Genomic DNA, 24,296 nt, shown 5'->3' with positions numbered 1-24,296 from the left:
ACCCGGGATCCAGTCCCACGTCGGACTCCCTCCATGGAGCCTGCTTCTCCCTCTGCCTGTGTCTCTGCCTCTCTCTCTCTCTCTCTGTCTCTCATGAATAAATAAATAAAAATATAAATATATATATACATATATATATTCATATTAAAGGAAAGAAATCCCATGTCAATGTATGTACCTTTATATATAATAAAACAAAAATTTATACATATATATATATATACACACACACACATGTCCACATAGGAACTACTAGGGAGCAATATAAGCATATTAGTGACAGTGTGAGCTGTTTATCTAGATGATTCCACCAAGTGAATATGGGCTAAGGGGGAGACATAGTGGTATTACAAGGAATTCAGAAAGCTTCTTAAAGAGAAGTTTCAAGGTTACGAAGGCCTGGGATTCAGGGAGAAAGACTGGGCATCCAGAGAGGAGTATTCAGCAGAAAGACAAGGATGTTCAGGGTATGCAGCGGAGTAAGAGAAAAATGAAGCAATACAGGCAGGGAATCGACGGAAGGACTTAAATACTATTTGCAGGAGTCAATTCCAGACAGCGTCATGCCTTAGAGTTTTGTGAGTTTTTAAACAGGCTTTAAAAGACGGAGAATCCCACAGAATCTAATCGTCAGAAGACTAAAACATAGCAAGAACTTTTTAAATGACAAAAACCATAAAAGCCAAAAACATTCTTTAAAATTATTGCCATGGCTCTTCCTCATGTAAATCCTCTTTGAAGAATTGCTTTTTGATCACTTCTATATGAAAATGCTCAGTGATCTGTTCTCCGGCCGGCGGTTTAAGCACTCTCTGGGAGCATTGCTTGGCCTGGTGTTACAGCTCTAGTTTTCTTTTTCAAGATTTCATTTATTCATTTGATGCAGAAAGAGAGAGAGCACAAGTGGGAAGGAGAGGCAGGAGCAGACTCACCGCTGAGCAGGGAGCCCGATAAGGGCCTCGATCCCAGGACCCGGGATCATGACCTGAGTCAAAGGCAGATGCTCAACCGTTGAACCACCAGGTGCCCTACAACTATATTTCTGTAAAGCATTACATTTATCACACCTGGCACCTAATTCGGGTAATGTGACAATTACATCACACCTTTTATCACGTGCCCTATGAGTATTTCTACTTCTTATTTAAATCCATGGTCATTGGGGCACCTGGGTGGCTCAGCCATCCCGGGGTCCTGGGGTGGAGCTTGGCATTGGGCCTCCTGCTCAGGGGGTGTCTGCTTCTCTCTCTCCCTCCTTTCTGCCCATTGCTCGTGCTCTCTGCCTCTCTCTGTCTCTCTCTCTCAAATAAATAAAATCTTTTTAAAAAGTTTATGGTCATTAACTTATTAATCAACTGCAAGTTTTGATGATTTACTTTCCATTGTTAGGTAGGTATGTAATAAATAATATAAAATATAAGCTCTCAAAATATAAGATTTTCATCCTTTAAACCCCAACATAAATTACATCTATGTTTTCTACAGCCTGTATAATAAACCACAATGAAACCCATTACTAAACAATTTGTTTATAATTTATTGGTGCCTTGAACATAAACCAAATTATTATACACCAATCTATGACACAATTTACTTTCAATTCTTTTTTTTTTACTTTCAATTCTTAAAACTGTTTTTACTAAGGTTAGAGTTCAACCTAGAGTACATCGAAAAATTGCCAAATCCTTGATATCCCATTAAAATTACGTACAAAAAAAGTTAAATACATATGAGAATAAAATTTGATACACCTACATAACAAAAATAAATCACCGACATGAAATTTTCTTAATTAAGTTCCATCTTTTTCCAGGACATATAAATATATGTAAAAATCCAACAGAATAACAGTCTCTATTTTTTGCACAAAATCTTCCTAGGGGTATATAGAAGGATATTTTGACCTAATTGAAGTTGCTGCTCTCTTTGGATGACAAAATTCAGAATATTGTGACTGAAATATTCCCTTTAAAAGAATTAAATGCAGAACTTTCAAGTAGCAGAACGCACAAAAATGCCTGTTATTCCAACAGATTGCTCTCTGGGCTCCATTGCCAGAGTTAATCCCACACAAAATGAATGTGTTAGTTGTCATGTGCAACTGGGAAAAGCTGAATGGTCCCATTTATCTAAAAAGAGCACCTTCACCAAGTATGTCTTAAACTTCCAAATTCATAGTAGGAGGCCAGCATTACCTTGATGCCAAACCAGATTAAAGACTCCACTAAAAAAAAAAGAGAGAACTACAAGCCAATGTCCTTGATGAAAATGGATACAAAAATTCTCAGTAAAACACTAGTAAACCAAACCATACATTAAATATTGAAATTTAAACGTCCATATTCCATCTGAGATAATAGATAATGAGCGTCAATAATCAGCACCCTTTGTCATACTAGCAGGAATTATTTTTATGATCGCAAACACCCTTATTGCCACGAATCGAAAGGTCTAACTTAAGGAGATGATGACTTGAACACCACTTTCTCCACCCAAATTAGCTATCCACATCCCACTCCCAACCTGCACACGAATGCACACATGGCTGGAGCTAAGCTCTTCGGGAATTTTGTCAGACCAGAGCACTTGGACTCTAGCAGTATTGCAGGACTGTTCTTTATTTTCATGTTGAGACGTAAATTTTGTAACTCTGCATACACAATTCTGAAAACTCTACCATGTTCATGGAAATATCCCTTCTACCTTCATTTTTTTTTTTTTTTTTTTTGCTACATTCAGGTCAAAATAAGCTTGTCCATCTCTAAAATACATAAAATAAAAGGCCGGTAAAATTGAATATTAGCATATACAGACTTCTGAAAAATGAAAACCATCCCATGAATGCATCATGGATAGTCTGTTTTCCCTTTATCCTTTATTTTCATTCTAAAGAATGATCCTTGACCCTCTCCGTTGGCTTCATCTCCTTCGGTGTTTTTTCTCTCTCTTTACTGCGTCATTCATCAAACTCCCCTCAACAAGCACTTTCCCACCACTTAGCTCCCTATGCTCAGCCTCACCTCTTCCACCCAGCGTCTAGGTTAGTAAGTCCTTCTCACTCTCTCTCTCTTTGGGGAGTCACAGTTAATAGTTCTATGCAAAAGGCAACCCTCAACTATGCCATTAACCAATTTAAGATATTTTATAGTTTGAATTAACATTTTAGTAGAGATAAAACTTGAATAGAGTGCCTATCATTCAAAATCCCCGTTAGGGGAGTCAAGCTGATTCCTTGAGGGGTTTACACATCCTTTGAAGAATTAGTTGAAAGCTAGAAATAAGTAGAGACACCCCAACTTGCAATTCAACCTAAATGTTTGTTCAACTGCAAATTAAAGTTCAGAAACAAGTTTTCCGCTCGTGTTCATTAAATTAAATGCTACCTTTGTTTCAGCACTCGTTTGGTTTTAGGAATTCAGTGATTTGTCAAAAATAAAACCCAGTTAGTTCCAATTAGTATGCAGCCTAATGCACATTTCAGTAATTCTATTATTTGTGTTCATGTACGTACAGTAATATCCAATCTTCACAGCTGTATGAATAGAAAGTATTGAGAGATAAGTCCAGTTCCCCATCACAATTCTCATCTTTCAGAGACATTTCTACAAAAAACTATTTTGAGAAAGCAGCTTTATTTATACACACATTATATATCTGCCGCTATACCCACCCTTCGCTTGCGCATACGTCATTAGAATATTTGCATGAGCGTTCATATTCCTAGTCCAACATATGTAAACAAATCACACAGCAATTTGAAAATTTGGCAACTAAATAGGCAATCTGTTAAGCATAATCAGGCATGCTATTCAGCAACTGTATAATATAATTCAATCTTCCTAAGAAAATATATGTTTTGCATGAGAGTGCCTTTACAAAAGTTGATGAAATTTTCTAGGAATTTGTACTGAAATTTTCACATATTCAAAAAATAACAAAGCCATCTGACTCATGCTTAAATAAAAGGCAAATCTCATCACTGTAACCTGATAAGAACCTAATTGTCTTGTTGTCTAACATTTATAAATACGATACAGTAGTTGGAGATATTTCCAAAGACAATGGCAATCTTCTAGTCAAGATCCTATTCACATATTAAAATAAATGAAAGAAAAGTGTCAGAAAATTAACCATGATCCACAGTGTTTTGATAAGCTAATATATATTCTAAAATTTACTACTCAATTCATAAATATGATCATCATAAATCATTCCTTCTACTCTTTTGAGAGTGATTTGATTTTTTGATGAGTTATGCAGTAGCCAAACCCAGTAATCAAAGAAAGTCAACTAGTTTAATGTATCCAAGTTAAACAGACTAAAAAGTACATCAGTTCAAAATAAGCATTACCTTGATCTGACTTTTCATAAAAGACAGCAGATCTCTTGCCAGGTAACACCATTTCTTTGAGTTCTGTGGGCAAAGAGAAAAGAGATTAATAAAAACAATCTTTTTTTTTTTTTTTGTACTCTTCAAATACTTCTTAAAGAAGATTCATTAGTAATAAAGGTCAGAGAGGAAAATCAGTTAACAAAACACTCAGCTCCATTCAGCAGCTGCCTTGGGAAACACTATAAATGCCAAATAGTTTCCCCAAAGATCCCCCTTCTCCTGCATCTGAGAACGTGGGTACCTGTGGCAGATACTCAGCCCTGTTTTCCTCGCTTCCCTCTCTTCTCACATGGGCACAAAACTAGCACTCGAGCAAGAAAAAGCACCAGCTTCGACCATTTCGAAAGATAAGACGTGCCATGTTGGCTTGCAGGACGCTCGCTTGTAATACAAGGGACTGAAACGGAGTTTGCAATTATCTAAACTTACTTTTCTCCCTCCCGCAGTGAATATGGCCTTTAAAATATTCATGAAAGCTTGGGTGTTTTCCTGTTCTGTCTTTCTGCAGAAGTGATAACAGGAGATATTATGGGAGGACTCTGTAAATAATTGCAGATTACCCTGCTCATATGATGCAATTTCAGAGCTTTTTTTGTGCTGCAACAAGGAGGAAAGCACTTTATAGAAGTGAAACGTATGAAAATATATCTCATTCCCTCCCTTGGCATAGAGCAGTCTCGATGAGGTCCCGTAAGAGTTTACTGCGTCGTCATCTGATTGTTGGGATCGGAGGGTGAACGATACAAGCCTGAGCGACAGCTCTGCACAAAGGAATGTCACGTGGCTACGTAAGAATGTTCGATTCATCCCTTACGAAAGCTCCTTGAACAAATGTCAACAGGGAAAAGCCCCACTGATTAATGGACCACAGCCGTCATCTAGGAGAGTCCCATAACGGTCACCACGACCGGGAGGCCGGGGGAAGTGCGTGCCGCTCTGGAAGCCTTCACATGTCATGATCCTCCTCCCATTTCAACCGTAGTGTCCGAGTGATCATCCCTCCTAGTCCACAGGGCTGATAAGGGAATGAAATAAAACTATCTAACGGATACAGAACTAATGAATCGTAGCCAATATGCATTATCATTGTTCCCCTTTTAAGAACATTCTCGCCGCCCCGCTGAAAATCCCCACCCCGCGAGCCAGGGGCCGGGGTGCCGGATGCCACTGACGTGGCCTAGTTATCAATCACGCTCTGACGACGGAAATAGGTAAGTAAAGAATCATCTTAGGTCTCTGGGCGGGCGGAGTAAAAGGGTTTGCCAGGGAGGGCAGTGAGTTGCCAACCAGTGCCAGGTGGAGGGAGCGCATCGTTACACAAGGATCTCAGGGAACTGGTGTAAGTACCAGGTTTGAATCACTAAACAGCATGTGGAAGCTGAGGGTCCCGCCGGATCCTGTGCAGTCGGGAGAGGGGAGCCTTGAAATGATGGTTAACGGGTCAGAGCGGCCGGACTGGCGCGGCCTGGCCGCCAGCTGGTCCTTGTCACCCGAGAAGACTCCACGGAAGAGAGGAGCCTGCGAGCTGGTGAGCGGGGCCCTGGAAGCCGCAGCAGGGGGGGCACGGCCAGGTCCCCCGCGGGCCCCCCGCCACCCCAGGGCCAGGGCAGAGCTGCACAGACAACGGCCCCGTCACCCCACGCCCTGGCCTCCCGCCTCGGCACCTGCCAGGGAACAAGCCTGCCCTCGCGGCCACCCAGGCCCGACCCTGGTCACCCTGGTCGCCCGGAGCCCAGGACCTTCAGCCGCACTAAGTCAGCAAACGTGTTCCCAGTTTACAACCTCGACCACCAGCCGCCTACAAAAAGCTGATTTCAAGCTTAAATCGCATGCACCGCCCCCCCCCCCAGCTGGGACCTGCTGCGTGGCCACCGACGGCCAGCGGGGAGGGATGTGGTCCTGTGCGACCTCAGGTCGCTCTTCCCAGCAGCTCCCTGTGGTCCCAGTGTCTGCAATATGGGGGTGCAGAGGAAGGGAGGTAAGGAAGGAAGAGGGAAATGACGCGGGAAAGCTCACTTCCTGTCGGCCGGGCTAAGAGCGGCCAAGGACTGGAAGGCGGTTCTCAACCAGGGATGCTGGTCCAGGCTGTCCCCCTTCTCCAGGCACTGGGGCCCCCTCAGCTGTGCCGCCTCGACATGAACCACGCCGCCTCGCTGCATCACCACAACCACAGCCCGGCTGAGGGCTCCAGCTCTCCTGTGCCCCCTCCCAGCATGGCCCAGGTCTACTGCTCGGGCAGCCTCCCCCAGGCCCCGGGGAGCTGGGCCGCTCTCGGGCAGCGCCTCTGCCTTCTCTACCATAAGCGCTCACTGGCTCACCTTGGCTTCCGACTCATCAGAAATCAGTCCACTGTCTCCACGCGACCCCCATACTGAACTCTCACTGAGTTCTGTTGAAGCACCTCTTTTTACCACTGGGAGGGAAAAAAAAACCCAAAAAACATCCTACACCCCGCCCCTCTGTGGACCTTCCTAATGGCCCCTCAGTTCACTCAAATCTTTAATCTCTAGATCTCTCACCCTTTTGGGATTAGGAATGTAGGAGTTGCCTAACCAGTTCTCATGCTCATACTAGGAATTTCGACAAGGTGACCCGTGTTCATAAATCACTCTGGTATCTGATAGCTGTTGCCTTAAACGGTCAATACTTTCCTATTTTACATCCTGTGATATGAGTATTCACAACCTGAATTTTAAGAGACTCACGGGGGAAGCAGCTAAAAATCGTATAATATGTCTACTGGATAAACTTTTTTAAGTTCCTTGATCATCCCATGAATTTTATACACAAATTCAATAAAATATAATCAATATTATCTCTCCTGATCTTCAGTATAATCTCTCGTCTTCCGTCAGGCAGAGTGCTCAATAGCTCCCATGTCGTTCTCGCCAGTTCTACTTCCCATGTCTGTTCCTTCCAGTTGGGTTGAATTCTTACTTTTCATACCTTCCAAAGCTGCCACCCTGTCAAAGTTTTAATGCCAACTTCTCCACAAAAGGATCCCCAGGTACTTTGAACTTTGTTGATTTTCTCATTCTCTGACCTGGTCTAGAAATTATAGTCAATGCGTAAAATCTATATTGTCTTCTTGCGTCGTCTTATGCTGTCACGTCTCCAATTATATTTTAAGTTCCTCAAGAGCGTTTGTATCTTGTGTCTCTCACCTATCGCCTTTAGTACTTAATTCAATGCTCAGCACATAGGAGGTGGCTCCCAAGAAATACCTACTCACTTCCATGTATTCAATATCTATTAACAAATATAAGACAGAGCTAACCTTTGTGGCCTAAATATCTTACCGCGTCCCGTGTAGAAATTGCATAAGTCCTTACCATTGCCACATAAGACTTAAAGAACATTTGAACAAACCAGTACGTCAGATAGAACAGAAGCAGAAGACAAAGGAACGGGGTGAGCGGTGATACGCCTTCGGAAAACAAGGATGACATTATTTGGAAGTATAATTCATCTGCAACGCTCTTCCTTTTCTCTATATTTGACCTCACCTTTCTACCAGGGGCGGCACTTGCCTCAGAAGGATTAGGACTGTTACGAGGTAAATAAAATGAGAAAGGAGGAGACTGCAGCTTCAGCATCCAGAATTCTAGATCCAGAACAAGGTGACAGTCCTGAAAATCAGGCTTTCCTTGTAATTTTTAAAAACGAAGTCTTAGTTGCCATGAACATATTGGAAGTCAGAACCAGAGAACTAGATCATGGGGTTATGTGATACCATTAGTGGAGAAAACAGAGGGTATGACATGATGACATGGGTAAAGGACATGGAGAAGGACGTCAGGCTCAAGGATTGTACAGAGAAGAGGACAGATGGAAAAGGAGGAGGTCAAATATCAAGCCCTCATTTCCCTTCTCTAAGTTAAGCCCCCACATGAATGTGGTAATAAAAGCATTAGGACTAGCAGACGATGTTTCATGGCATAGACTGGAGAGACCTCAAGACCCTCGGGGAAAACAAGCATTCAGTATTCAAGATGACATGGGAGCAGCTAAGCAGCCTCAGAGGAGAGAGGGAAATATCCAAAGCCATGAATCTGAGACCGAATCTAATCATGCCCACGGCCAGTGTGTGGTGCTCCAGGGAGACAGAAGTTCCCAAGTGCCCGGATCAGGGAATGTGAGAGTGCCAAGGAGACATGGTCCCACCTACAACCCTCCCCAAAAATGCGATTCCACGAGACCCACCACCTCCATAGTCAATCCATAAAGGAAAGGGTAGAAGAAAGAGAATTCTGAAAGCACATTTACCCAACAGTTGTCTTCTCAGTCATCTACTCCTGATAAAAAGGAATTTAAGTGTATCTAATCCAGTCATTATTTTACAGCTAAAAAAAAAAAAGACCAGAGCAGCAGACTCATTTACTCAAGAGTATTAATGCAAATGAGGAGAGAAAAGAGGCAATAATTCCAATTGTTCTAATACCCACGGAAATGCCTACACACTATCCTACTCTTTCATCCAGCTTATTTTTATTATAAATATCAGTTAATGCTATTATTATTCAGTTAATACTTAAAAATAAAAATTCAAATTTCAGTCTGAGTAAAAAATGCCAGTAATTTTAAATCCATTTATTTTAATGAGTGGTGAAATACATTTAAAATTAAAATAATAAATAATGTATCCACAGAAACACTATTAGTCTCATTTATTTAGTCAATGTAGCAAGGTAACCGATTTAAGGTCATTATACAAAAGTCGATTGTGCTACCACATAACAACAAACAAAAACATAAAAATTCTCGATGCCTCAGTTAAACATCCAGCTCTTGATCTCAGGGTCATGGGTTCAAGCCTCATTGGACTCCACGTTAGGTGTGGAGCTGGGCATGGAGCCTACTTAGAAAAAAAACAAAAAAAAGAAAGAAATTCTACATTTAAAATAGAAATAAAACCTCAATAAAACCTCAACTATCCTGGAACGAATCTAACAAAAGATGTTTATGACCTCTGACATCTTTTTAATTTTAAATTTACAAGCTAACATGTATACATAAATGTGAAGGGCCAAGATTAGCCAAGGTGATATTACAGAACAAAGCTGAAAAAAAAAAATTTAAAATAAATAAATAAATTTAAAAAAAAGGAACAAAGCTGAAGAGGTCTTCAATGATCAGATATCAAACTTATTATAAAGTTTTCATAATTAACACAGTGTGGAATCGGTACAAAACCAAACCGATACATGGAACAAAACAAACAACGAAGATCACACAAATTACGACAACTAATTACACAAGCAAATTTGACAACGTTGAGCAGTCAAGAAAGGGCAATTTTTCCTCTAAATAATACTGAACCAAGTATATTCAATATGGGTAAAACGTGAATCTGAACTCCTTCACATACAAAAAAAAAGTCACTTTCAGAGGGTTATATATTTACACATGGATGATAAAACAATAAAGCTTTCAGAAAAAGAATATCTCTCCTTCCCTTTGGGGTAGACAATGATTTGTTCAAGAGCACAGAAGAAGAGGAGGCTCTAGAGGGAAGCTACAATGCAGTGTCTGCATTTAAATTAAGAACTACTGCTCATCAAGAGGTGCCACCGAGAGAAGGAAACGGCAAGCCACAGAGCGCGAGGAGAACCTGCAATGCAGATATCAGATAAGGACGCACATTCAGGACATTTAAACTCCTGCAGATCAATAAGAACAAGGTAGACAGCTCAAAAAAATAGGCAAAAGACACAAATGCACGTTTCACAAAAGAAGGCATTCAAATTTTCAACTAACATATTAAAATGCCCTCGACTTTATTAGTTCCTTGGAAATGCAAACTAAAGTCACAATGAGCACCACTGTGGCCAAAATAAGAAGGACAGATAACAAGAGTTGCCAGGCTATGGAGCAATGGTAGTGTCATATCCTGCTCGTGAAGGGCAGGGAGTGGAAATTGGTGTGACTTCGGAAAATGGACTGGTGCTGCCCACTCACAGGGGGCACGGGCACACCCTGAGGCCGGGCAAGCGCCACTCCTGGGTCTACCCCCGCTATAAAGCCACTGGTTAATAGCAGAACTAATTAAGCTATTAAGATTCATTCATACAGTGAAATGCTACACATTCATGAGAATGAACAGACCAGTTACGTGAACAACATGATAAATATTACAAATAATTAGGGTAAAAAAAAACAAATAATTAGGGTAAGAAGTCATATGCAAAAAAGTGCACGCCATATGACAGCATGTATATAAAATGTGGAGGGAACCTCTTGTGGGGAAGAGAGTGGGAGAGGACATGGGAGGGCTTTTAAGGAACTGAAAATATTCTTTGTGAGCTGGCTGTTAGGACCGTGGGTGTCTTCACTTGAAGAATTTTATCAAGCTGTACACTTAAGATTTGCTCGCTTTTCTATATGAACGTCATATTTCAACAAAGTTCATTTTTTAAGTGGCACTGGAATCCCTACCCACTATCGATACCACTTGAAAAAGAAAAGCCCAAAGAGATTTTAAAGATGATCCCTGATTTTAAAGACAATCTGAAAGAAATCAAACAGCAGCTTTCAATCTGCAAATGTTCTTTCTCAGCATCTCCAGGTGTGATAATTCAAGGCAGCACCTGGAGAGAGGACATTAGTGTTTTCCCTGGAACACAAGCTATTTTCCATATTTTCAACCTATACATTCCTCCTCAAATTACTTACTCATTGTTAACTCTGTTCAATAAAAGGGAATCTAGGACAAAATATATGTATATTCCACTTTAAAGCACATTTGCACATTTACTAGTGCATATATGTGAGTTTCGTTTTTTGTTTTTTGTTTTTTTAATTTGGGCTACATTAGCCAAGAAACTCCTAGAGCCAGATTTTAAGTGTTATACTTGACCTTTTAAATTATTTCCTTTTGCAAATAGCAAAATTTCTACCAATTGGATTCCTTCCTAATTTTCCTTTGCTTATTACTTAATGATACAATTATCATATTTGTAATTGTAGGTTTTTAAAAGTTTCTGCACTTAAGATTTGGAAAGAAAACATAAATAGAAAACAAGAATATGATAAACACATATTTATCCCTGCCTGCAAACAATGAGACAGAAAAAGCTTTTTCTTTCCTGAATTACAATTATACCTACATTAAGCATCAATCATGAAAAACCACAAAGGTAATAGCCAAGGCACAGGCATTTTGAAATGTATGTTTAATGTAAACCAGAGAAAAGGTAAAATAACAAAGTCACATCCCAGGTTTAAAGCACATGAAAAAGTAAATACTAGGAATAATTAATTTCTGCCTTTTTATATTTTTAATAATCAGACTTTTAACGCGGTTGATGAAAACATTCTTCTCTAAATGATACACTCTAATTTCACTGATAGTCTTATATATTTAATCATAAGTTTTCACTCTCTGTTGTTTAGTCAAAAAATAATCTAAATATTTTTCCAGAGGCAATTTAGCAATAAAAAGACTTTTTTTAAAAAAGTCCACTTTTTGGAAAAGATTTTTTAAATCTCTTAGTCTGGATTACCTTAGAAGTACCTTATTATTATTGTAATAATAAAAATAAACACTTATCACTGCCAAATACAAACCAGTCATTGTCTTGAGTGGCTGTCTCACACATCCCATACTCATCACAGCTGGGCACACCGTTATCCCATTTCATACACAAGGAAACTGAAACGCAGTTTGGTTATCAGCAGTTACGGGATCCACAGAGCCAGGGAGCAAAGGCGGCACCTGAAGGTTGGTAGCCGCCACCAATTCTGCTCTCTTGAATATTCTGCTGAGCCAATATTCCTCTCTTTCCATGTCAGTACCCATTACTATGGCACATCTTTGGTCCTTATGTGTTATTTAAATATATTACTTAATTCTTCCTATGAAGCGTCTCATTTATTTGAAATGTATGTTACTGGGACGCCTGGGTGGCTCGGTTGGTTGAGCGTCAGATTCTTGATTTCCACTCAGGTCATGACCTCGGGGCTGTGCGGTCATCCATGCTCACTGGGGAGTCAGCTTGAGGTCCTCTGCCTCTCCCTCTCCCTCTGCCCCTCCTCCGTTCACACACACACACTCTCTCAAATAAATGAATCTTTAAAAATAAGTAAATAAAACGTATGTTATTTAAAAATATGTATTTTGTGTATGTCTTTACTATTTCCTATGTTTTTCATGTTATTCATTAGAATTGTAGACACACTATCCTTTGAATTTAGAGTGAGCACTATCTTCTAAGAGTTTAAAGCAATTTACATATATGGTGCCTTTTGCATTTAAACACACAACACACACACAACCAGCACTATTCTCTGCACTGATTTTTATATATTTTATTTTCTTATTTTTTTAAGATTTATTTATTTATTTATTTATTTATTTATTTATTTATTTATGAGAGAGAGAGAGAGAGGCAGAGACACAGGAGGAGGGAGAAGCAGACTCCATGCAGGGAGCCCGATGTGGGACTCGATCCCGGCACTCCAGGATCGTGCCCTGGGCCAAAGGCAGACGCTAAACCGCTGAGCCACCCAGGGATCCCCGATTTTTATATATTTTGTTGCATATTTTCTCACCCTCTATCTCATGCTATTGCCAAAGTCAAACACTCAAGGCTCTAGATCCTTCATTCTCAAAGGGTACTCCATAAATTGGCAATATCACGTTACCTACGAGCTTATTAGAAATACAGAATTCTAGGCACCGCTCTTGACCAACCAAGTCAGAATCTTCATTTTAACAAGAAACTCAAGTGATCAGTTGGCATGTTAGAAACCTGTTTTGGGGCAACTGGGTGGCTCAGTTGGTCAAGCATCCGACTTTGGCTCAGGTCATGATCTCAGGATCCTGGGATTGAGCCCTGAGTCGGGCTCTGTGCTCAGAGGGAAGTCTTGCTTCTCATTCTTCCTCTGCCCCTTCCCCTGCTCATGTTTGCTTTCTCTCAATAAACAAATACAATCTTTAAAAACGAGAAAAAGAAGTCTGCTTTAGATGCTCTATTCCCCTAAACCAAAGACTTTCTTAATCCTTGCTTCAGCTAATTTATTTCTGCAGGTTCTGTGAAATTTATCCTCATCAGTGTTACAACTAAGTGTTTTAGTCCGTTAAAATTATTTTGAGTACCTCACCATCTCTATCACTTTTACTGCCTGCAGCATTACTGAATTTTACTGAATTAACTATTGAGGACTTCAAACAGAAGCTTCTCTTCCAGGGCTGTCTGAAAGGCTGTTTTATTTGCAAGGAGCTGTATCTTCCACAAGTCACTACAAATGCCATCAATTGAAAACAGGCAGAGCTGACATGTTTTGGTTCTGGTGTAGAGCCTCGTAAATGTCCATGAGAGTTCCTAAGTTAAGAAATCAATACTAGAGTAGCTGCTGTTTTCTCAAAATCCTGAGAGATTTTATGTTATATTATAGCACAATGCTGATCTCCAATCCTTTGAGAATTCTTCTCAAATTTTCTTAGTTCTCAGGTATTCACTTACACGTTGCCTTAGGGTTTTCTAGCTTTTTACATAAGATGACCTGAAAAATCTCCACAAAGATATCTTGGTATTACTACTAAGCTAAGGATTTTGCTCTGCCTAAAACAACCACCATTAACAACAACCAAAATCAAACATAATAACTAATAAAGCCCTCAAACAAAGGGAAACATCCATATGGAAAATCATAAAAATAAGCTTCAAAAACACCAAATCAGTGCAAGAAAAATCAATCTTAAGATACAAGACAAAATTATGTGCTGTTAAGTGCTTTTTACTGTTTTAATAAAGTACCAGCAGTCTTATCTTCAAAAAACTTATCAAATCTCCTTATTACCTTATGCCTTTGCATTGGCTCTTGAAAAGATTTCCAACTTACGAGCTAGCTGGGTAAAAAGATTAATTTACTTGAGCATATAGAATCAAGGAAGATCATTCATTACAATTTTGCCCGTAGAAAAATAAGGAATATTTGGATGTACTCTGGGTATTTGATAGTAAAAATGAATTTATTTTAATTGTGTCAAGTATGATAACCATACCGTGGTTACTTAAGATAAATATCCTTATCTTTTAGAAATGTATACTGAAAAACTTTGGGCTAAAATATCAAAAGAAATTACCAATAGGACATACAGGCACATACCACCATCACTAAAGAGGAGGTAGAATAAAGTACCCTACAAAAACAGAGAGAAAGAGAGCCATTAGGAATCCAGAAAAGAAATCAATAATAGAGAAATTTTAGTATTGGGGCAGGAGGCTTATATATATAAGGCATTAGTACATTAGATTAAAAGTAATAAAAGAAAAAATAATGTTTCTTTTCAATATTCATAATGTAATTAAACTAACGTATTTGAAAAATGTTATGGACACATTTTTTGGATCTCCTGCTCAGGCTAATCACTATGATAAGTATTTTATCTGTATCACTGCTCTTAACATTTAAAATAGCTATTTAAGAAAGACATGAACAGTTTGCCCACTTTCATAACATTTTTGGCTTGTCCCAGGGACAGAAGTCTTACACTGCTATAGAGTGAGCCTTTCTATTTTATTTTCTATTTATTCCATCCTGTAGGATAAGGAAGGATGCATTAGTCAGATAGTTATATTTTTATTAGTAGGTGATTTCTGTGCCTAGGTGCAGTAGAGTAAGTGAAAAACTTAGTCCAAAAATTTGGAAATTAATTGACATCAAAAACAATTTTGGGGAGGATCTCTGGGTGGCTCAGCGGTTTGGCACCTGCCTTTGGCCCAGGGCGCGATCCTGGAGTCCCAGGATTGAGTCCCATGTTGGCTCCCAGGATGGAGCCTGCTTCTCCCTCTTCCTGTGTCTCTGCCTCTCTCTCTCTCTCTATCATAAATAAATAAATAAATAAATAAATAAATAAATAAATAAATAAATATCTTAAAAAAATAGATTGCTAAAAAACAATTTTTTAAACTACATTAGTTCTTACTTTCTACCCCTTCTAGGAACCAACAACTTTGGTGAAGCATATAAATGTCAAAACTAACACAGCAAAAAAAAAAAAAAAGAACTTTTCTGTAATGCTGAAGGTACTCACATACGGAATACCTAAACAATATCTAAATGAAAAATAAATACATTAATTAATTAATAAATAATAATCTAGGAAAAGAGAATTGTAATTGAATGCCTCCATAGTCAACTATCAAAGTCGTACAAATAAAAAGGGAGGCAAAATTAAAAACCTATTGTGCCCAATCAGGGAATTTCGGCTTCTGATAACATAGACACTAGTAATTCTAAAAAGTCCTCTCCTTCAGAACATCTAGAATGCTTGATAAAACGCAACAAATATATTTTAAAATGCACTGTTGAGCTTACAAGTCATAGAATGACCTTAAAGTGGCAGAAGGAAGCGTTGGAACAATAGTAACATCCACATGCAAAAGTACGGGGGTCCTTGTGTTGTTTACTAATATTAAAATCTTGAAGCTTTGCAATTTATTAGCCTAAGAGGAAACAATGGATAAGCCTTTAGGTTTGAAAAAAATGAGGAGTTGAAATTCAGAACATCTCAAAGCACAAGAGAATGTAGACTTAAAAAAAAAAAAAAAGCCATCTACCACAGGGAAGTGACATGGGAAACTTATCTATAGCATCCCCAGCTTGGAGTAGAGAAAAAGAAAATCACTCTTCTAAAAATGCACCAACCATAGTTCTTCCCCCACAGCTTTTAGCCTTGGTTTTACACTGATTATAAATCCTGAGAAACTTCAAGCAGAGAAATTAACTTAAAGAAGAAAATTGAATCTACTCCAAAATAATATAACTTCATCTCAGACCTCTCAGAATCCCCAGAATTTTTAAAGAGCCAAAAATGAGCACACAACCCAAAATTATACAACCTACAAGAAAAGAGCCCTTTATAAAGGAGAGTCCAAAGAAGCAACAAACACCACAATTTGATGGCCAAGAACATCAGATTCTGTAACCATCAGGAACACAACATAAAATGAATATTTCAAAAATCTCTAAACATATAAAAGAGGAAACTAAAAACATGATAGAATATTAAAGCCAATTGGGATTTTAAAAGGCAAAAGGTAACTTCTGGATAAACAAAAATAAATTTGCATTCTCTATTGATGCAGTGAATACAAAGTCAGGTACAGCTTCAGAGAAGGTTAATAAAATGAAAGGGACACTTGAGCACATACGTAAAATTCAACAAAGATAGAAAAGGTAATGAAGCATACGTAAGACAGAGTGGAAAAATGCAAAGTTCTAACATGTGAAAGATCAAATTTCCTGAAAAAGAGATAAGAGAAAATGGAGGAGAGGCTAGATCCAGGCCTGGGATGAGGCAAGTGAGATAGCAAGGGCAAAACATTTAAGGAGGCATTTAGTCTTCTTAAATTCTGCCACCTGGAAGAGACAATACCAAGAAAGCTAACTGGCTATAACTTTTCCAGAATTGAAACTTGAGATCCAGGAAACACAATGTTTTCCAAGCAGGATAAATAAAAAGAAATGTAGACCCAGTGACAATTGTAAATGGATCGCGAGGCCAGTTCCCCAGCACTAATGTGGGACCTTCTAGGGAGCCCTCAAGATGCAGACGGTCTCGTGGCATCAGGCCGATTTGCCACTAAATTCACCTCTGCCTACTTTTTCCCATGCTATAACACTTTCCTAATTTTCTTTTTCTGATTTTGACAAACAAAACTAAGAATCCTCATCCTGGGTTTGAATCTAAAAAGCGCAATTGTACCAAGTACCAACAAGCAAATGACAAACGGATCCGCAGCAGGTTCTCAAACCAAGGATGTAGATCAGAAGACTGCAGAGTAATAGATGCTAGGCACGGAGAAAAGCAACCGTCAGTTAAAATTCTATTCCCAAACCATAATTCGAGGCAGAGAGAAAATAAAACCAGTCAGATATATCAAAACAGAGTTTATCACCAATAGACCCACACCACACAAATTTTTAAAGGAAGAATTTGGGACAGAAAGAAAATAATGCCTGATGGGAAGCCTGAGACACAAGAGGGACCAAAAATGAGGAAAAAGAATAATTAATGATCACAGTGGTAGACTTAATCCACAATAACTGTATTTAAAATAATATTAATGTTTAATTAGGTAATAATTAGGTAATAAAAAATTAGTTTTTTTACCAAAAAAAGGAGGGAGTTTGAATTTAAGTTGTGATATCTAGCATTGTTGAGGAGGAGACAGTAGAGATTAACTAAGATTTTAAGTACACAATTTAAAGTCAATCTCTAAAAAAATAGAAATCAACTATATTAACTTCACCAAATCGAAGAGAGAAAAGAATAGTAAATCTTAATCAGAAAGAAGCCTTCAGGAAATTCTGTTTCAGGTTATAATGGAGTAACTGGGCCTGGTATAGTCCACTCACTATCAATAGTCATAAAGTCAGACAAAATATAAGGCAAATCTTTGGGGGCATTAGACAACATGCAGCATAAAACTGTACTTTATGAGTGAAAGGCAAGCTCCACAATTTCCCCACCTCTCTCCATAAAAACAATTTTCCAGCCTCAGTAAAGCAAGCTGGGATCCAGGCCAAGCATTTGGTCCTGCTGCATTTAGAAGACAGAGATGAGAGTTCAAAGAGGCTGAAGTACATGGAATGTGCATGGCAAGGAGTCGGGAAGGAGGGAGCGAGCAGACAGGAGGTCTCAGATGTCTAAGCAGGATTCCCTATAAGCTCTAGGGCAAGGGCAGGGCTGTGCATACACAGGGCAAGATACACCACGCTTTTTAAAGAGTTGTTAAAAATGGAACAGAGATATTAGAGAGCCAGTGGTGACAGTGGATGCTGGTGTCCGTGCCAGCCAGAGTAGAGATAGCCCATTAATGCCTCCTACTATGGTGACTTTTTTACAATGTCAATATACATGAATTACTAGATGTACAGAAATAAAGGAGAATAGGACATTTAGTAAAGAAAATGTATCAAAATAAACTGAGATGACACAGGTCTTGCATTTAGCAGATAATGTCTTTAAAGTAGCCTTAAAAATAAAGAACCAATGGAAAATGTGTTGAGAGATTTAAAGAAAAATGAGGTTTTAATGAGAGAACAGATAGTGGATCTCAGAAGAGAAATGAAAAGAGCTTTAAAAGGCAAAGAGAAATTCTACAGCTAGAAGGAATAACAAACAAAATTGAAAATGTACTGTATGGGCTTAATAGCAAGTTGGAGACGGAAGAAAAAAGAATTAATGAAGTTGAAAAAAAATCAAAGAAATTACACAATCTGGGGCACCTGTTTGGCTCAGTCAGTTGAGCATCCGACTCTTGATTTCAGCTCAGGTCGTGATCTTAGGATCATGAGATCGAGCCCCATGGTGGGCTCCACACTCAGCATGGCGTCTGCTCAGGATTTTCTCTCTCTCTCCTTCTGCCCCTCTCTCCCCTCACCCCCACTCAGTTGTGTACACACTCGCTCTCTCTCTCTCTCTCAATAAATGAATAAAACCCTTTTTTTAAAAAAAGAAATTACACAATCTGAGAAACAGAGACAAATGTCCGAAGAAAAATGAACAGTTACAGAAACCTGTAAAACAATCTCAAATAATTGAGCATATGTATAGAAGGAGTCTCAAAAAGAAAAGATAATAGGACATGAAAGTATTTAAATGACTAAAGATGTGCTCAATGATGGGTGAAGTAATGAACATACACACCAAGAATTTGAGGGAACCCCCCAAAAAAGAAAAAAAATCGAAGAAAACTACATCAAAGTACTTCTTGGGCAATCTGCTAAACACTGAAGATAAAGCAGTCAGAGAAAAAGGCACATGACTACAGGCAACAATAGAAACAGAAATAGAAATAGAAACAATAGAAATAGAAACTGACATTTCATCTGGACAAGCTACTCCAGACAACAATGCACCAGCATCTGTAATAAGTGAAAAAAAAAAAAAAAAAAAAAAAAGGAATACAGTTGACCCTTGAACAACACAGGTTTGAACTCTTATACACTCCACTTATATACATTTTTTAAATAAATACAGTATAGTGTTGTAAGTGTATTTTCTCTTCCTTATGATTTTCTTAACATTTTCCATTCTCTAGCTTGCTTTATGGTAAGAATATAGTATATAATATACAAAATGTGTGTTAGTCTATCGTTTGTGTTGTCGGTAAGGTTTCTGGTCAACAGTAGGCTAGCACTAAGTTTGTAAGGATTCAAACATTACACACGGGTCCTCAACAGTGCAGGGAGTTGGTGCTCCACGCCAACAACAGCAGTTGTTCAAGGGTCAACTGTCCTGTTATTTAAGAATTTTATGTCTAGTAAGAGTATACTTCAGCACAGCAAAGAAAACCACCAACAGAATGAGAAGGCAACCTACTGCATCAGAGAAGATATTTGTAAATGATAGATCCAATAAGGGGTTAATACCCAAAATATATAAATAATTTATACGATTCAACAATGAAAAAACAAATCATTCAGTTAAAAACGGGGCAGGGCACCTGGCTGTTTCAGTTGGTAGAGTATATGATTCCTTGATCTTGGGGGTCATAAATTCAAGCCCCATGTTGGGTGTAGAGATTACCAAAAAATAAAATTTACATTAAAAAATGGGGAGGGAACAGAAAAAAAATAAAATAAAAAAATAAAAAATGGGGAGGGAACAGAAAAAAATAAAATAAAATAAAGTAAAATTTAAAAAAATGGGGAGGGGGATCTGAATAGACGATTTTTCTGAAGAAGACATACAGATAACCAACAGATACATGACAAGACGCTCAATGTCCGTGGTCATCAGGCCAATGCAAGTCAAAACGGCGATGAGATCTATCAGCCTACACTCTCAGAACCGCTAGAAAAGACAAAAAAGTAACAAGTGTTGGAGAGGATGTGAAGAAAAAGGAGCCTCAAGCACTGCTGGTGGGAATGGGAACTGAGGCAGCCACTGTAGCACACAGTAGGGAGGTTCCTCACGCTCTTGTGTATGTATGTGAAAGGCAGTATTCCCAGCCATAAAAAAGAATGAGATCTTGCCATTTGTGGCAATACGGAAGGGCCTAGAAGGTATGGTGCTAGGTGAAGCAGGTCAGACAAAGAAAACCAGCACGTGATACAACGCCTGTGTGGATCCCAACCACCAAACAAACAAAGAGCAGAAACAGTCCCATAAACACAGAGAACACACTTGTGGCTGCCGGGGGTGAGGGGGCAAAGGGATGAGCAAGATAGGTGAAGGCAAGGGGGTCGGACGTCTTCCACGTATGGGATGAACGAGTCATGGGAATGGAAGTACAGCACAGGGAGCACGGTCGACGGTCCTAGTCGCGCTGTGCGGTGGCTCGGTAAGGACACCTGTGCCGAGCCCAGCGTGGTGTGGGTCGGCAACCACGGGGTATACGCCTGAAACTAATGCAACACTATGTGTCGACTAGATCTCAATTTAAAAAATTAAAAATACGGGACGCCTGGGTGGCTCAGTGGGTTAAGTGTTTGACTCGGCTTCAGCTCACGTCCTGATCTCAGCCCCGAGCAGGCTCTATCTCCAGCACAAAGTCAGCTTGAAATTCCCTTTCTCTTCCTCTGCCTCTCCCCCTGCTCTCTCTCTCTAAAGATAAATTAAAATTTAAAATTTGACATATAAAAAGACATAAATAAATAAATAAATACAATTTGACATATACACACATACACACACTTATATATATACTTCAAAAATAAGGTGAAAATATCTTAAAAACAAAAGCGAAAAATTATTTCACGACAAACAAACTACAAGAAATGTTAGAAAAGAAGGAATTTTTTGCATATGAAAAGGTAGAGATCTACAGGAAAGAAAGATGAACGCTGGGAAAATAAATTGTGTGTAATATAAGAGATTATATTAGTCACCTTATTTCTTTAAAAGATAAATACTTATTAAAAAGCAATACTAACATTGTAAGGTAGAGTCCATAATATATGAAAAAATAGAGATTTTGTGAATAGTAGCACAATACATAAGGTACAAGTTAATAAGATTCTACTATCCAGTGGGTATCACACTTTGGAAATGGGAATTAGAAACTGGGAAGTGAGAAGCATCAAATGTGAACAAAGTGGAAGATTCAGGTGTCAAACCTGAATAGAATATTCAGGTTTATTTAATATTCTGTAGAATATTAATTCTATATAGAATTTAATAAGTGAAGGATAAGATATTGTTAATTTTATGGCAGATACTATACCAAAATTTTTTAAAAGAGCTAAGAAGCCAAGAAAATAAATAAAACAATATTAAAACATATTCAATTCGCCCTAAGTACTCAGGAAAGGAGCAACAAAACACACAAAACAGTAACAAAAATGGAAAGTAAATACGATGAAGATAGACTTAAACACAACAAATTTAATGGTCATGTAAAATGTAAACAGAGAGAGAGAAAGAAAAGCAAAGACTAAACATGGGGTAGAAACTATGACTTGCAGATCAAATCTAGCCCATTTATTTTATAAATAGTTATTGAAAAATAGCCTTGTCTATTTACATATCATCTGTAGCTGTTTTTTCTGCACAGTGAAGGGTTCAGTAGTCGTGACAGAGACCACAGGACTCATGAAGCCTAAAATATTTACTCTCTGGCCCTTGACAGAAAAAGTTTGCCGACCCTTGGACTAAATGCTCCAATCGTACGACAGATTTTCTAGGACTGAACAAAAAAGCCAGACCCAACCATATGCTGGTAACAAAAGGCTCATTTTATTTATTTTTATTTTTTACTTAAATGTTTTTCAAGTTGGGATCCCTGAGTGGCGCAGAGGTTTGGCGCCTGCCTTTGGCCCAGGGCGCGACCCTGGAGACCCGGGATCAAATCCCACGTCAGGCTCCCGGTGCCTCTCTCTCTCTCTCTCTGTGTGTGTGACTATCATAAATAAATAAAAATTTAAAATAAAATTTAAAAAAAAATGTTTTTCAAGTTGAACACCAATAAAAAGTAAATTCATAAAAAAATAAAAATAAAAAATAAATAAAATTTTCAAAAAAATAAATAAACAAAACCTTCTGTTCTATGATAAATAAATAAATAAATAAATAAATAAATAATAAATGTTTTTCTTTTTTTTTCAAGTTTTTATTTAAATTCCAGTTGGTTAACATACCGTGTAACATTAGCTTCAGGTGTGGAATCGAGTGACCCATCACCTACACACAACACTCGGTGCGCATCACAAGGGCCCTCCTCCCCGTCACCCATCTAACCCCTCCCCTCACCCGCCTCCCCTCAGTTTGTTCTCTCCAGTGGAGAATCTGTTTTGTTTTCTGGTTGCCTCTCTCTTTCCCCGCTCTGTGTTAAGCTGTTTTGTTTCTTAAATTCCCCCCTTAAAAACACTATGGAGTATGGAGCTTCCTCAAAAAGCTGAAACGAAAAATAAATAAATAAATAAATAAATAAATAAATAAATAAATAAATAAATAAATAATAAAATGAAACTAGAACTACCCTGTAATCCAAAAGACTTATTTTAAAATTTAAATTTAAAGAGACAAATGGGGGCAACGGGTGGCTCATTGGTTGAGCGTCTGCCTTCGGCCCAGGGCGTGACCCCGGGGTCCTGGGAGCGAGTCCCGTGTCAGGCTTTTGCATGGAGCCTGCTTCTCCCTCTGCCTGTGTCTCTCTCTCTCTCTTTTTCTCTCTCTGTCTCTCTGTCTCTCTCATGAATAACTAAATAAAATCTTAAAAAAATAAAGAGACAAATGGTTGAAAGTAAAAGGATGGGAAAAGATATATGATTTAAACAGGAAACATAAGAAAGCTGGTGTAGTTATATGAATATGAGACAAAGTGGATTTCAAAGCTAAATATATCCCATGAGATAAAGACAGATGTTGCTTAAGGATAAAAGTGTCAATACATCAGGAAGACATAAAGATCTTAAATATATGTATGCATCTAATAATAGAGATCCAAAGCTCATGAGCTAAAACTGATAGGACTAGAGGGAAAAATAAGCAAATCCGTAACAACAATTGATCTTCAATACCCCTTTGTCAGTAATTGATGTAAGGAGACAAAAAAGTCAATAAAGAAAAAGTGACCTTAATCCTACCAGCTAACCATCTTGACCTGATTGACAATTACAGGGCAACGTACCCAGCAACTGCATACACTCTTTTCAAGAACACAGGGAATATTCACCATAATTGAACGTATGTTATCCATAAAAACAAACCTCAACATACTTTAAAAGACTGAAAGCAAAAATAAATAAATAAATAAATAAATAAATAAATAAATAAATAAAAGATTGAAAGCTTAGGGAATATGTTCTTTTTCCAAATCGAAATTTAAGAATCTAAAACCACAGTGGAAGAAATAATTGGAGGCTCAATGATCCACTTCTAAGTCATGGGCCAAAGACCAAAAAGTAACAAAAGTAGAAAATGTTTCAAACAGTAGGACAAGCGCACAACAACAGCCATATTGAGGGGATATAACTGAGGCAGTGATCATAAAAAAGATGTATACCATAGCCTTAGATGCCTATATTAGAAAACATGATAGAAAAAAAAAATAGAAGAGAAGAAAGAAAACACAATAGAGGTTTCTGGCTTAAGAACCAGAAGAGCAAATTAAAGAAAAGGAAAGAAATATTAAAATAACAACGGAAACCTTTTTATTTTAGTGTAGTCCTACTAGTTTAGTTTCGCTTTTGTTTCCCTTGCCAAAGGAGCCATATCTAGAGAAGTGTTTCTATAGCTTCTATCTGAGAGATCACTGCCTATGCCTTCTTCTAGAAATTTTATGGTTTCACGTCACACATTTAGGTCTTTAGTACTTTTTTTCTTTTTCAGAGAGAGAGAGAGAGTGAGAGAGAGGGTGCAGTGAAGACGGGCAGAGGGAGAGGGAGAGAGAGAATCTTAAGCAGGACTCGATCTCATGACCCTGAGGTCATGACCGGAGCCAAAATC

General features: G+C 38.4%; 1 protein-coding gene across 1 annotated transcript in view; it reads right to left on the bottom strand.

Annotated features, from left to right (window-relative positions):
* Positions 1–1,603: 1,603 nt before the first annotated feature.
* The window catches only part of LOC140597336 (uncharacterized), a 123,834-nt gene continuing 101,141 nt past the window's right edge, over positions 1,604–24,296 (bottom strand). The window contains exon 3 of the mRNA XM_072745555.1: positions 1,604–4,414. Within this exon, the coding sequence (XP_072601656.1) occupies positions 4,296–4,414 (119 nt within the window). The 3' untranslated portion in view covers positions 1,604–4,295. The remainder of the gene's footprint in view (positions 4,415–24,296) is intronic.

Source organism: Vulpes vulpes, unplaced genomic scaffold (genome assembly GCF_048418805.1).
Source record: "Vulpes vulpes isolate BD-2025 unplaced genomic scaffold, VulVul3 u000000670, whole genome shotgun sequence".
In the NCBI taxonomy this organism is placed as follows: Eukaryota; Metazoa; Chordata; class Mammalia; order Carnivora; family Canidae; genus Vulpes; species Vulpes vulpes.
This window is presented reverse-complemented; position numbering and strand designations above follow the sequence as displayed.